The 14,952-nt window shown below is 32.3% G+C and overlaps 1 protein-coding gene and 1 long non-coding RNA gene across 2 annotated transcripts; both read right to left on the reverse strand.

Annotated features, from left to right (window-relative positions):
* Positions 1–3,941: 3,941 nt before the first annotated feature.
* On the reverse strand, positions 3,942–4,592 carry LOC138885578 (uncharacterized). The gene has a single exon (XM_070166541.1). The coding sequence runs from the start codon at positions 4,590–4,592 to the stop codon at positions 3,942–3,944; it is 651 nt and encodes a 216-aa protein (XP_070022642.1).
* Positions 4,593–8,672: 4,080 nt separating this feature from the next.
* Positions 8,673–9,948, reverse strand: LOC104217680 (uncharacterized). The gene is made up of 2 exons (XR_708829.1): positions 9,794–9,948; positions 8,673–9,290 (listed from the first exon to the last, which is right to left on the reverse strand). It is a non-coding gene; the product is annotated as an uncharacterized lncRNA (long non-coding RNA).
* Between the last annotated feature and the right edge of the window lie 5,004 nt (positions 9,949–14,952).

A 14,952-nucleotide genomic window follows, 5' to 3' on the forward strand; every position in this document is an offset into this window, starting at 1 on the left:
TCTGTTCTTCAACACCCCCCTCAAGGTGGAGGGGAGAGAATAGACCCCCAGCTTGGATAAAATACTCCGATGAGAACCCCCACATAAGGGTTTGGTAAATAGATCGGCGAGCTGAGATTCCGACGGAACAAAAGAGAGAGAGATCAAACCGGACAGAAATTGTTGACGAACAAAGTGACAATCCAACTCCACATGTTTGGTTCGTTCATGAAAAACTGGGTTACGAGCTATGTGAATGGCGGCTTGGCTATCCGAGTGAACAGGCACTGGTAAAGTGGGTGGTGCTGATAGATCGGCAAGCAAACGGACTAACCAAGTGATTTCTGCGGTCACCCTTCTCATAGACCTGTATTCCGCTTCTGCGGAGGACATAGAGATGGGGATTTGTTTCTTCGATTTCCAAGAGATTGGAGCTCCACCAAGGGTGATGAAGAAGCCACTAACAGACCGGCGAGAATCTCTACAAGCCGCCAAGTCTGCATCACAAAAGGCGAGTAGATTAAAAGAGGGATCTGCAGTGAGAAAAATCCCTTGAGAAGGATCAGTGCGCAAATAGCGGAGAACACGCAAAGCTGCAGAATAATGAGACATGCAAGGACGTTGCATATACTGGCTCAAACAAAGAACAGCGAAACAGAGGTCCGGCCTAGTATTTGTTAAGTAGTTAAGCTTTCCAACAAGGTGGCGATAAATGGTAGGATCAGGCATAAGCTCTCCCATATCAGCTTGCAATTTAGAGTAAGTATCGAGAGGTGAAGATACAGCAAGACCTGTGCAGTCAAATTCAGCCAAAAGTTCCAAGGTAAATTGCCTTTGCCCTATTATAAAACCATGCTTTTCTCTGAGAATTTCCATACCCAAGAAATGATGAATGTGACCAAGATGTTTTACTTTGAATTTTGAGTGTAGAAAAGCTGTAAGTTGTGCAATTTCTGTGGTGTCATTACCTGTGAGTAGTATATCGTCCACATATACAACTAATATGGAAATCAAATCACTTGATTGCTTGAAAAACAATGAATAGTCATTTAGAGAGCTGGAGTAACCTTTGTAGTTTAGAGCCCCAGCTAACCAAGCATACCATTGCCTCGACTCTTGCTTTAAACCATAGAGTGACTTCCTTAGTCGACATACAAGATTAGGTTGAGAAGGAGTCAAACCCACTGGGAATTTCATATAGACCTCTTCTTGCAAATCCCCATGCAAGAAGGCATTATTAACATCGAGTTGTGACACATTCCACCCCTTCTTGATAGCCACAGCCAAAAGACACCTGATAGTAGTCATCTTTACCACAGGTGAAAAAGTTTTTGAATAATCTATCCCTTCTCTCTGAATGTCCCCCCTCACCACCAACCTAGCCTTTAGCCTTTCAATTGTACCATCTGAGTTATGCTTCACCTTGTACACCCATTTACAGGGTAAAGCTTTCTTCCCTGGTGGTAAGGATACAACATCCCAAGTGTTATTTATCTCAAGTGCTGAAATTTCAGCATCCATAGCCTTTTTCCACCCAGGATGGATAGAAGCTTGTTGATAACTGCTAGGTTCTGATGTGGTAGAAATAGATTGAAGGAGATGCTGGTTGTCTATAGAAAGAGCATGGAAGGAAAAGGCATTTGGCTTGAGAGGTTTGGATAGACATGAACTAAGGTCGGATAGGTAGATGCTATTGCAAATGTAATCATTTAAGTAGGCTGGTTTCTAAGTTACCCTGTCAGATTTTCTAACTGGTGGAGGTGGAATAGGTGTGCTGATTGATGAAGGAGAAAATGATCTGGACAGGATGGGTGAGTAAGAAGGACATGGAGTAGGAGCAGAGTCTGAAGGTGTTAGGTTGATGTTGGTTGAAGTAGAGGGACCAGGACATGTAGAAGAACTGCTAGGTGAGGAGTGGGTAGATGGAGGTGAAGGCGATGGTAGAGATATCCTAGAAAAGTATTCTGTTGAGTTATGGGGCAAGGTATCTGTTGGAATTGTATCTTGAGGGAAGAAAGGAAAATCAGATGTGAGAGGTGAGTGGGAAAAAGGGAATTGATCTTCATGAAACCTAACATCTCTAGACACAAACACCCTTTTAGTGACAAGATCCAGGACCTTGTAACCTTTCTGATGCTGGGCATATCCGAGGAACACACAACCTTTTGCCCTAGGTTCAAACTTCCCTCTGTTGTGAGACAAAGTTGAGACATAGCACAAACAACCAAAACTCTTGAGTGAATCATAGCTAGGTTGTGTACCAAGCAATACCTCATAGGGTGTTAATCCATTCAGAACCTTAGAAGGGATTCTGTTGATCAATTATGTAGATGTCAGCACACATTCTCCCCAGTATTGGAGAGACACCTTAGAGTGAAATAAAAGTGCCCTTGCTACTTCCAAAAGATGTCTATGCTTCCTCTCAACTACTCCATTCTGTTGAGGGGTAAAAACACAAGAGGTCTCATGTATAATCCCTTCTGATTCAAGAAAACTTGCCTCTAGTGAGCCTTTTCCTAGTTCCATGGCATTATCAGATCTGATCTTCTTAACTTTCAAGTTAAACTGTCTCTCTGCCATGCACAGAAATGATTTCAAAACTGAAAAAGCATTCCCCTTAGAACTTAAGAGAAAGGTCCAAGTGGCCCTACTATAGTCATCCACAATAGTCAAGAAATACTTATAACCATTATAAGTCACAGTCTTGAATGGCCCCCATGTGTCAATATGAATCAAATCAAAGATAGCAGAACTCTTAATATGACTCAAAGGAAAAGGCAGTCTGGTTTGCCTAGCTTGAGGACAGATGTGACACACACAATCAAACTTAGAGGGAAACTTAATGAAATTCAGATTTCTCATTACTGAAAAGGGCAAATGCCCTAGCCTAACATGCCATTGCTTTACAGTAGATGTAGCGATAGCAACTAAAGGTACTGAAAAGAAAACAGAAGTAGAAATAACACTGGAATTTCTTCCTTTTGGAATGGAAACTACATTTTTTCTAAGAGGAGAGATAGACTCTATTCTAGTTGGCTGAAACAGGTACAATCCATCTCTAACTTCACCAAAAACTTGTCCCCTCCCCATTAAAGGGACCTGCAATAGACACCCATTAGAAGTTAGATTCAAAGAACAACTGAATTGAAGACATAACTTATGAATAGATAATAAGTTATACTTGAAAGAAGGTACATGAATCACCCTATGAAGAACCATATCAAGCTGAATAGACACACTTCCTATATGTGTAACACACAACTGGAATGAATTAGGTAAGATAATATGCAAAGGTGCAGGAAGAAGAGTAAGAGATAGGAACGAATTAGCATCAAAACACATATGTTCAGAGGCCCCTGAGTCAATTATCCATGTTTTAGTGTTGAAAACAGCAAGACAAGTTCCTGTGTATTTGAGTATGGTACCAGCTACAACATTAGCATTGATTTCTAATGTTGTGGCTGTTGCACTTCCAATCTGCACTTGCTTGATTATGTTTACCAATTCTGACACTTGCTCCTTACTGAAAAACTGGTTCTGACTGCTGATATTTCCTTCACTACATGTGTTGTTCTTCTCTTCACCTTCATGTCCTGCCACCACTGCATTTCCTTTTATGGCAGGCTGATAATTTGTTGATTTTGTGAATTGAAAATCATCTGGGAATCCTATTAGTCTGTAGCAATCTACCCTTACATGTCATGTTCTCATACAATGACTACAACTCACATTAGGATTGTACTTTGCCTTCTTTTTGAACTTTTGTTGCATGTTCTGAATGTTCCCCTGTTTCTGAGGAGTTCCCCATGATTTCTGAATATTGTTCCTTTGATTAAACTTCCCTTGAGGTCCTACCATAAAAGATACACCATCTGTTGGATATTGTGGGCTAACAAATATTTCCCTCTGACTTTCATCTTGCAGCATGATGGAATAGGCATGATCCATATTTGGAAGTGGGCTCATCTGAGGATATTGCCTCTTGCATGTGCATACACATCATTCAGTCCCATTAGGAATTGGATGACTCTCTGATCCTCTAGGAACTTGGCTACCTTCTTCTTCCCTTCACACACACAGGTACAAGTGCAACCTAGATGCGAGTTCAGGGAATCTAACTCATCCCATAACTTTTTCAGAGTTGTGAAGTATCCTGCAATACTGCTATATCCCTGAACTGTCTTAGCAATTTCCTTTTGTAGGTGGTAGAGTTTGGTTCCATTGGATTGTCCAAATCTATGTTCAAGACTATTCCAAAGTTCTTTTGCAGATTTGGAATAGATTACACTGTCTCCTATCTCCTTAGTTAGAGAATTTAAAAGCCATGAGGTTACCATGTCATTGCACCTACTCCATTGTGCATGATCCTTTGAATCCAAGGCAGGTTCATCACAAATCCCATTGATGAACGCCAGCTTGTTTTTGGCTGACAATGCAATCTGTATTGACCTTCTCCATCCTGGGAATCCTCTTCCATCAAAAGGTGAGGTCACAAGAGTCATCCCAGGAGCATATGAAGAGTGAAGAAAATAGGGCTGGTTGACATCATGATTGACTGCTTGACTTGTTGATCCAGAAAGAGAAGGTGTTACTGAAGAATCTGTTCCAGTCATGGTGATAGAACAAGTTGAGGAATAGGAAGAAGATTAGAAGATGAAGTTCAAGGATAGAGCAGACATCTGCTCTGATACCATGAAAGAATGAAAGAGCTGACGATGCAGAAAAATTTTCTCTTGTTTTATATATTCACTACTGTAGCTTCTATATACATCTATAGCCTATAGATACATAGAATGTACATATAATATTCCTAGACAAAAATATTTTTTACTATGTGAGTCCATACTCACTTTAGTGCATCAGCACTAATACAAATGTGAGCATGTGCTCACTCATGTGTATGGCACTAATAAATGAATGGCCCAGATATGTTTATGTCTTCTAATCCAACGGTCAAGATTAGATCTCCTGATTTGAATATCAAGGGCTATTATGCTGCCACGTCATGCTCCACTTTGATTGAATCATTTGCCTAAAGCAAATGTAACACTGCTGTCTTCTTCTTCTTTGCTTCTTCTGCTACAGTGGTATCATGGGGGTTCTGTTCTTCAACAAAACTATGAGTTGAATAGATTTTAAAAAGAATATTTAGTTGCTTATTGAAAAGACACAACTTCTTAGAAAGGACACGTCTAATTAAATCAGTTTTTTTTCTTAATTATACCGCCTCTTCACATTGCTACTAAGCATTTAGAATTTTTTTTTGAAGAAAAACAACACATATTTTTTTTTCACTAAAGACTGTATTTTGTTTTCCAGTAAAAGTAATGAATGAACAGAGTTCAAATTGGATATTTCGTTGCATGCTAAAAGGACATGACCTTTCATAAAAGACACTTAAAATTTAATTAGCTTTTCTTCTAATAAATATTAAATTTTAAGAAGGGTATTTTAGTAATCTAACTTTTTAGTTAAGGACTTCCCACTTTTATAATAATACTAGCTTTAATGTACGTGTGTTTCGCGTCATTCAATATAAAATATATAAAATAAATAAATAAATTATTGTATACATTGAAACAATATCTTCTTAACATACAAAGATGATGAATATAGTTGAATTAGTTATATAATATAATATCTTGTGAAATAAGAAATAAATATGTCATGCTGTTGTATCTCGTCTAACATCTCTTTGGAATACAAGTAATACAAATTTCGACTATCAATTAGACCAATGATAGTATTATATTACGTCACAATTTGTCAAAAAATTTATTTCATCAAAATATTATAAACTTTAACTACTGGATATAAATATTTAACCTGATTGTTTATTTGGTAGATGCGTCACTACATTCTCAAATATATCTACTAAATAATGTAATTTTTCATAAAACTTCAGTCACCTAATTAGGTCAGTCTTGAGGAAGTTGTTCTTTAAACAAATTTTCTTAGATCTTCATCCAATAATATTAATTAAATAGTTATTATTTTTCTTAAAAATATTAAAAGCTTGAAAAATTGAATAATAACTTAAATTTTTGAAAAGGAGATATAGTGCATTCCTAAAATCACCCTACAAGGAAATAATAACATTTTTTTATTAATTATCAAATAATGAATACAAAAAATAATGAAGCTTTAAAATAAATGGTAACTTTTTCACAATTAATTTATCTTCAAGATTCTAACACAAATATTTTATGTAGAAAATTGAAGGTAAGCTACTTTTTATAACAAAAGATATTACAAATTTAAAAAACTTGCTAAATATAAAAAATACGTGGTATATAGTAGAGAATTATATATTTAAAGAATTGATTTTTCTAATGTAGAGGAAGGTTTTGTAAACAATATTTATTACGACTATAGATTATAAGTAAGTATAATTAGTTTTCCATTTCCATGAAGAATAATAAATAAAACCTAATTTAATTTGTCAACATTCTAAAATAAATATTTTATGTAGAAAATAAATTATTTTTATATAACAAAGAGATTTAAAGATTTAAAATATGTTCTGATTTTTTTCTCGGGTTGAGTCTTTTTCCCCCTTGAAATCTATATATTTATTTCTTACATGGTGGTAATATTTGTTTTTTTGTAATCAAGATACATAGTATTCGTTTATCTTGTCTAAAAGATAAACTTTGTATCAAAATTAAAAGATAGCGAAAGTAGTTATCTTGTCTAAAAGATATGGCGTTGGTAAATAGAATATGGTTATATAGTTTATTTTAAATTCTTAAAAATATTAGTTAATTTAAAGGTCCTAAATCTTAGGGAGATAATTAAATAACTTTTTTGTCTAGGGTGAACTCTAATTTTAAAAGGGTAAAAAAGACGAACACATTTCGCCAAGGGCCTTTGTGCTTTTAATATAGTATAAGTTTTTAAGTGTAAGATTTACATAAAATAAACTCTTAATATTTTTAAAGGTTTTGGACTTTTTACATAATTTAAATAAGAAAAAAATTAATAAGTAAAATTTTAATTAATTTTAAACTCCTAAACATAGATTTGTATAAAGTAGACTCTAAACAGTTTTAAAGTTGTAAATGGTAGAACTTTTTGCATAATTCAAATAAGAAGATTTTAATGCGTAAAATTTTAATTCATTTAACTGTTAAATATTAAGAAATAATTAATTGACTATTCAATAAATTATTTCTTATACTACTTGACACATACTCCAAGGACTACAGTTTTTGTTTATTTATAATTGAGACAAAAAAACCCGGTTAGTTTTAAGTTCCAATAGTCTATTCTAGGAAAATATTAATTCATTGGTAGTAGTATTTTACTGATATTGTAGAATTAAGAAAATATATAATAGGTAATATATCTCTTGTTAATGAAAGGAAACGTTGGTGTTTTTTTTTAAGTGATTAATATAAGGTAAAAGTTAAATTGATTTTAATGTCTTAAATTTTAGGATTTTCTACCCAATTTAAATAAGGAATGATTTAATACTTAAAATATAGTAATTAATTTTCAAGTCCTAAATATTAAGAAAATGAGTTAAATGACTATTTTGTCTAGTGCAAAATTAATTTTTAAAGGGTAAAAAAGGCGAACGACATTTCGCTAAGGGCCTTCGTGCTTTTAATATAGTATAAATATAATGACTGCTCTCCTCTTATTTGATCTCTAATTCTCTCTTAATAGTTTCAAGTTTGACGTGCGAGAGAGTGAAGCGTTAAAAAATGATCAATGCTTCACGCTAAGACTGCTTGTAAGAGTTTTGGGTTACTCGTTTAACGTGTTAATTACGGCAGTTTTGTAATTAGTAGCTTTTAATTTGAAGCAATAAAGGCGATAAAGTAGGGGAAAATAAAATAAAAAAGAAGGTCTAATTGCGAGGACTTGCATAATAGAGTAATTTAGTTAGGCGAAGAAATCGAGCTAGATAGGCGCAGAAAAGGAAATCTAAGTCAATATATGGTTATGAAATACTATTGGACTTATTATTACTGTTTTGTAAGAATTGATGCAAATATTGTGTAATATATTTTTGAATTTAACTTTTTTATATTAAAAATATATAAATTAATATTTTTAATCACTAGTTTAATATGACACTCAATTACAGATAATATTTCAGTAACAAAGTATATTGATACGTAATTTAAAGAACAGGGAACAAGTTATAATAATTAATTGAATTATTATTAACAAGATAAAAATTCACCGGAAATAAGGCATGGTTTCTTATTGTTAAAAAAGGAGTTAAAAGGTTCCAAATGTGAAGGTGATTAGGTATATTTGTTAAACAATTAAAGCAACAATGCGACATGAGAAGAATGTATATAAAATTGTTGCTTTTAATCCAGCAAGATACATATCATTGCTCAAAAACCTTGAGAAGATAATTGGCTATCCATCACATGATTCCTTCGACAGTTCCCAAGTACTGCCATTATGATTTTGAGTGGGAATTATTATAAAAAGGCGAACTTACTACCTTCGCCTCAAATTATTACTTTATTACCCCTATTAATAAAGGGGAATCCAGAGGAGCTTTTGGTTAAAGCGAAATGACCGAAAAACCCTGGTATTATAGTTTATTCCATAACACGCGTCATTCACATCGCTGAACCATTAGGTCCACTTGACTTTTCCAGACACGTACGGTCGCATGCTTTATCTCTATTTAGTTAATTGATTTTGCTAGTAGGATTAGAAACGAATCAACGATTGACAAATAAATAAAATTACAGTAGTTACACAATTTTACAAGATTAAATAAAAATACATTTGCCCTGTTGCTAATATTAATAAGACTGTATAATTAGGGCTAACAAACCATCAATATCATTTTTATTTTACCTGAAAGGAAGCCCGTAGAGGCAAGGAAAAAAAGAAGAAGAAGCAGAGCAAAACCCGTAGAGGCTATTAAATCTTTGAGTGCTTATAAGTTTGCAAGCTAACATTAATGTTGGGCCCGGGCAAAACCCGGGCTATCCCTCCGCTAATATATTTAGACAAGAAAAATAATTTTCTTAGAATATATGTAAACATATATTCAGTACAAACATATTGTCATGATGATCAACAATATATAACTGTAGCGCTAACTGATTTTTAAATCTTTAATTATCTCTAACTACATGCACGATCTCGTTTTCGCTGAAGTATCTCTTAGCTATCTATATGCTTTCGTATGGCGTGATGAGATTGGATCCTCTCCAGTACTATTTTGTCCATTAAGCTTCAACTTCAATAGATATGTGCCACGTGGACATAAGGTAATCAATGATTTGGATTTTTTTCATTATTCTTGGCCCCTTAATCCTCTCTAACACGCACTGCAAAAAAGCAAAAATTATATTCTAACTTTCTAAGAAATTGACGAAATGGTATAATATCTTCATTACTTTATATAAAACATGGAAGGCAAACTTAAACTTTAAATAGACAAGAGTGCTAATTTAATTATTTTTCCCATTATAATGCATTACCAACTATTTCTTAATTGTAGTTTAGTTGTATAAATTCTAACATAGTATGTCATTTTTTGACGTACTGATTTGATATAATTTTATTTTGATAACTTTAATGCTATTCAAGTTTATTATGTAGGAAATGAAGCTCATTATTTGATTAAATTTTGAGCCGTAAGAGACAATTTTAGCTGATTTTTGACATTATTAAGAGAAAAAATGAATTATTAGAAAAAGAATTAGGGTAAAGTGGAACAAAATATCAGTGTACTACAATTGTAAATAACTTCAATGGTATGAAGTTTAAAGAAATATTTACGCAAAAAAATTATCATGAATAATGAAAAAAAATCCAAACCATTGATTACCTTTTGTCCACGTGGCACATATCAGACACTTTATCGAAGATTAATGGACAAAATAGTACCGGAGAGGATCCAATCCCGACACATCATTGCACTATCTATATGCTTTTGTTTTTGTGTGTGATCCTTTATTTAGTGGAATATAAACATCTTGTTTATACTTAAAAGGTTTATGAAATACTTATAGTGTTGGAAACATGCTCTTTTATATTGTTTGAAGTCTCATGATCCCAACCTAAATCCCTTTAATTAAGACAGTTTGGTTAATAATATCACATGCTATAAGACTTTAACCGTGCATATATAACTTTATACACATGCATGGTTTAAGCTTAATTAATAAGTCTTCCTATTTTTCCTGACCAACTAAGACTAATTGAGCCAGTTTAATTTAATAGAATACGTCACTTTGAAGGAGAAAGATTCAAAATTCCCTTAATTGTCCTTTTGCAAATTAAAGAAAATATTTCGTTATATATATCTATATACTATATTAAAAGCACGAAGACCCTTAGCGAAATGTCGTTCGCCTTTTTTACCCTTTTAAAATACCTTTCATAATGGATAAAATTGTAACTCAAGTGCTTTCCTAATATTTAGGATATTAAAATCAATTAAAACTTATCTTTCCTTTTTAAATTAGGTAAGAAAAAAATACATATATATTTTACCTTATATATATTATACTAATTGAAAATAGATGAGAACATTTATACGGTGCTTTGAATTGAATTCTAATTTAATTGAAATATGAGGACATGAAATCGCATATTAAGTTAATGTTTTTTAATACAATAGCATCCACATTAAAATTGTTTTAACATGGAACAATTAAATGTGTACTTTAAATATTCTTATTTTAGTCATATAATATAATTAATCCATATTCAATTAAGCAACCAAAATAATTATTTGATGCATATTTTAATCATACTAAACCGTAAAAGCTAATCTATATTATAAAAGCACGAAACCTCTACAGAAAATGATGATTGACTTTTTATTCTTTAAAAATAAATTTCACATTGAATACTAATATAATTTAAATATTTTTCTAATATTTCGGACTTTAAAATCAATTAAATTTTTACTTATTGAATCTTTTTTTATTTAAACTATATAGGAAGTATAAATATTTAGAACTTTAAAATAGATTATATATTAAAAATAAAATGTTTAAATTAATATGTACATGCACACGCATTAAATTTCAATAATGTTTTATAGTATTTGTGCATCCTATTGGATTTTTATATTTTAGTAATGCTTTCTTTGCTACGCACGTTTCGACAAAGTTATGTAAATTATGATATTTTTTTCATCTCAGCAACTAAAACCTTACTACTTAGGTAATATTGAAACCTTTGGAAGGAGATAAATTGAGACATAAGATTTAATTTTTAAATTTATGTTATATGATTTCTTTTTAAAGAATCGTAATAAAAGTGCTAATTAAACATGTTTGTATCTTCTCGCATGAACTTAAGAATAGCTTTTGAATAATATTTTTAGAAAAAGTTTTAAATCTTCAAGGCTATGTGTTTTTACTGAAACTAAAAAGGAAGTATAATAACTGGTAAAATTGAACTGATAAAACAAAAAAAAAAAACATAATTTAAAGTGAATATATTGATAATGATTGAGAACTTCTATGAACAAAATTTTTTCTTTATTGAGTTAGTTATATAGGATTAGTATTTAATTAACTACGGAAGCTTACACTTTATTTTATAATTTAAAAATATATATTTAATTTTCTTACCAAAAATTACTTACTAAGATAGGGAACACGCGCAACGCGCGTACACTAAAACTAGTATATATAAAGAGAAAAAGAGAGATGTAATTATTGTCTAACTATTTTTTGTTCCGTGGTTTAAATGTATCTTTTTCCTAGCTTTTAAGAGATATATGGAAGGATTACAATTGGATACGAATAAAATTCCTCCACAAACTTCTTTTCTGCATATATGAAGTTAGTTATTATAAGTCTGGCAATATGATTGGTTGAGATGCTGGACTCAGAAGACCATCTAGCTGTACGTATGTTCGAGATTCTAGTCCTTTTAAGTTATTGAATTTTAAATTAATAATTTATATATTTTTAAAAAATACAAAACTTAAACTAAATTTATTGAATTTAGTCAAACCCGTAACCTATATACTAACTCCTGCCGGAATAATAAAAAAAGGTGTTATTTCACATTGAACTACCTAAAATTAAGGCTGTAATAACATGCATGGGTCGACGCACATGCATGGTTTGTTTCTTTGGGATGGGAGTGGTACGTGGCTGAAACAAATGGATTTATCATTACAAATACATGTGATCGCAGAGTCAATGGCAGTGAGAAGCTCTCGACTCAGCTATTTCTTCATCGACTTGCCTAAATATGGACTCCTATAAATTAAGCAAATTTAAGAGATTTATTTTTTTCGACTCAAATTATACACACACATATATATATATATATATATGCTCTCCGTCAACATGTCTGCTTATGACAAGGGCAGTTTGGTCATTTGATGTGCTATTTGCTTTAAATTGTCTATTATGTCCTTATTTGTTGTTAAGTGTTAACTATTCGGATCAGAAGTAGTATGTCATTTTCTACCTATGTTGTGGTAATCACCGCTACCGAGTTTGAAGAACAATTTTCTCTCTCCTCAATATTTGACGCATAGTTCTTCGCCGCTCAAGCTTCCTCCACCAAAGTAAATCCTTTTGATTTGCTTTGTTTCCTCTCTGTTTTTCTTTGGGTTTTGCTACTTTCTTCTCTTTGATTTTCGCACATTGTTTTGCCAAAATTAAAATTTTGACTTCTACTGAGATTCTCAAAAAAGATTAATCGAAGGTTACATCTGTTACTGGATTTCCTTGAATAACAGAGTGATTTGGTCATCTCCTTGCAACACTGGTAACATCGTCATCCGCCAGCTGCACTTTTGCTCTGTCAGGGTAATTGCATGGGTTTAAGAAAAATTTCCCTAGCTATGTTGTATCTGATACTTTGATATTGGTTCGGGCTTACAAAATGGTAAAATATTACAGCACAATCGAAAAAAATAAGCTGTCCGAGAGAATATTATGCAAGAATAATATTTTAAGAAATTATACTTTCATTATTTTGGCATTCAGATTGCGATTAAGTATGACTCTGTACTTTTTTCAACGCTTTAGAGATGACAATAAAAAATTGTAATAAAGCAACATTATTTAAAAGTTTCAAAGGCATGTCCTAGATCATTCAAAAAGTGTTCTTAGTTGAAAAAGGTAATGTTCATTGTGTTAGCTTTAGAGATACTTAAATTTACACACAATATTAATTTGCACATGCCAATACCCTTTGAAATTGTTACTACTCGAAACTGAGAACTTGACAAAGTTTCGCCTTGGAATATGAATGAAGTTTGGGTTAAAGCTGGTTGTCATATGTTTAAGGATGTATTGATCCCTGTAGTATAGAACTTTGTATCTTGGTAGCTTGCCCTCTGCAGTTTCCTTCTTGAATACCTTTCCACATCCTATATAATGGAGATAAGGACATAAACTTAAATTTTTCTTGAAGAACGATAGTAACTGAGAGTAGAGTGGACCATTGGACATGCCTGCTTACCCACTTCTATGTCATCTTGTAGTTTGTTTAATTGCATCTATACATACTTATAGTTATAGGAACCTAATATGAATAAATCTTGCAGTTCTTATTTAGCTAAATTTATTGTTTTTTGTCATATATTCCAGAACCAATTGGTCATGAAATAAGCACTCTATTTGATGGTTCATTTTTATCTTGACTAAAACTTATTCTTCTTGTTATTGGTTTGGGTTTAGTAGGTACCAATAACATATAATCCTTTGCATGGTATAAAACTCAAGCTCATTGGTTTTAGAAGTTCTTTTTAGGTATTTTGTTGTGATTCTATAGCTGGGTTTCTATGAAACACAGAGCATAAAGATCAAAACAATTTGTTCATCTTCACGACTTCGGTGACGTTCTTCACTACTCCGTTTTGCTCTTTCAAGGTAAGCGCATAGTTAAAAAAGTTAGTTTGCTGATCTATCGTGTTGGTTTTTTTATTACGGCTCTATTGTTTGAAGGTTTATAAGTTTGACTTCACTGAGCTTCAATAAACTGATAATCAGACTGTAATCTTTAATGTATAACCTGTAAATTATAGAGCTTTGATTTTTTCGTTCTTTGTCTCAAAGTAAAGATTCGAATAGTCTGAGTTGTTTAGTTAGCCTTTCTGGTTGGGTATAAATAAGAGTGTATGAATTGCTCAAATTTAAATAAATACTCAGGACCAAACTACTATTTCTGATTACTATCTTAAATGTATGAAATGTTGAGTACTTTAATATATGTCAGTTAGTAGCCATGTTGTTAGAACGTTAGAACTTTGCTCATATTTAACTTACGTCTCCTTCTTGCTCATTGATATATTCCATATGTCTTACTTCTGCACTTTTATCATTGGAAGAGATAATATTTTCTATTTTACATAATCAACTCCTTTGAAATCATTTACTCTATCAAGACCTGCTATTCATCTATTAGTCGAGCAAGATTCTCAAAGCTTGCAGTAATTACTTCCTGAAATTACTGGTTGGGTTTATTGTCTAGATAATGACCGTGTATGTATTCAGTTACATGTTTAACCTGCATCTTTATAGTTGCTTAGTTATTATACATAATTATTATCTTTATATGTTGCCGAAGCTGGACTGACTCAATAAATTTCTTCAGCACATGTGGCCTTATTTGGACAACATACTCTCCATTTCTTAACAGTGTTTTGAATTTCCTTCTCATAGTATCTTAGGTAACTAGCTTGTGTAAATTATTTTGTATAATTAGTTTTTTTGCATGACTGCAAAAAGTATTGTGCAGCTATTATTGTAGGGCAAAATTTTGAAACATCCAATTTGGGTTCCTTACCTACTTTGCAAGCTTAGTGGTTCTTAGTGGCCATAACTAAAGTTAGTTGGTGTTTTTATTTTCAGATACTATTTCGGCTTGCTAGACATTAAACTATGGCATAAGATACAGAAAATGTTATTTCTTACCCGCATTCTTTCCATTTGTATTGTAAAAAAAGATTAGATGACAATTGTTAAATGGCCTTGATGTTTTCATTTGGCAAGTAAATTTTCTGCT

The sequence above is a fragment of the Nicotiana sylvestris genome, chromosome 2, assembly GCF_000393655.2.
Source record: "Nicotiana sylvestris chromosome 2, ASM39365v2, whole genome shotgun sequence".
In the NCBI taxonomy this organism is placed as follows: Eukaryota; Viridiplantae; Streptophyta; class Magnoliopsida; order Solanales; family Solanaceae; genus Nicotiana; species Nicotiana sylvestris.

Coding starts and splice junctions, on each gene's coding strand:
- LOC138885578 (XM_070166541.1), bottom strand. CDS start 4,592: ATGACTGGAACAGATTCTTCAGTAACACCTTCTCTTTCTGGATCAACA.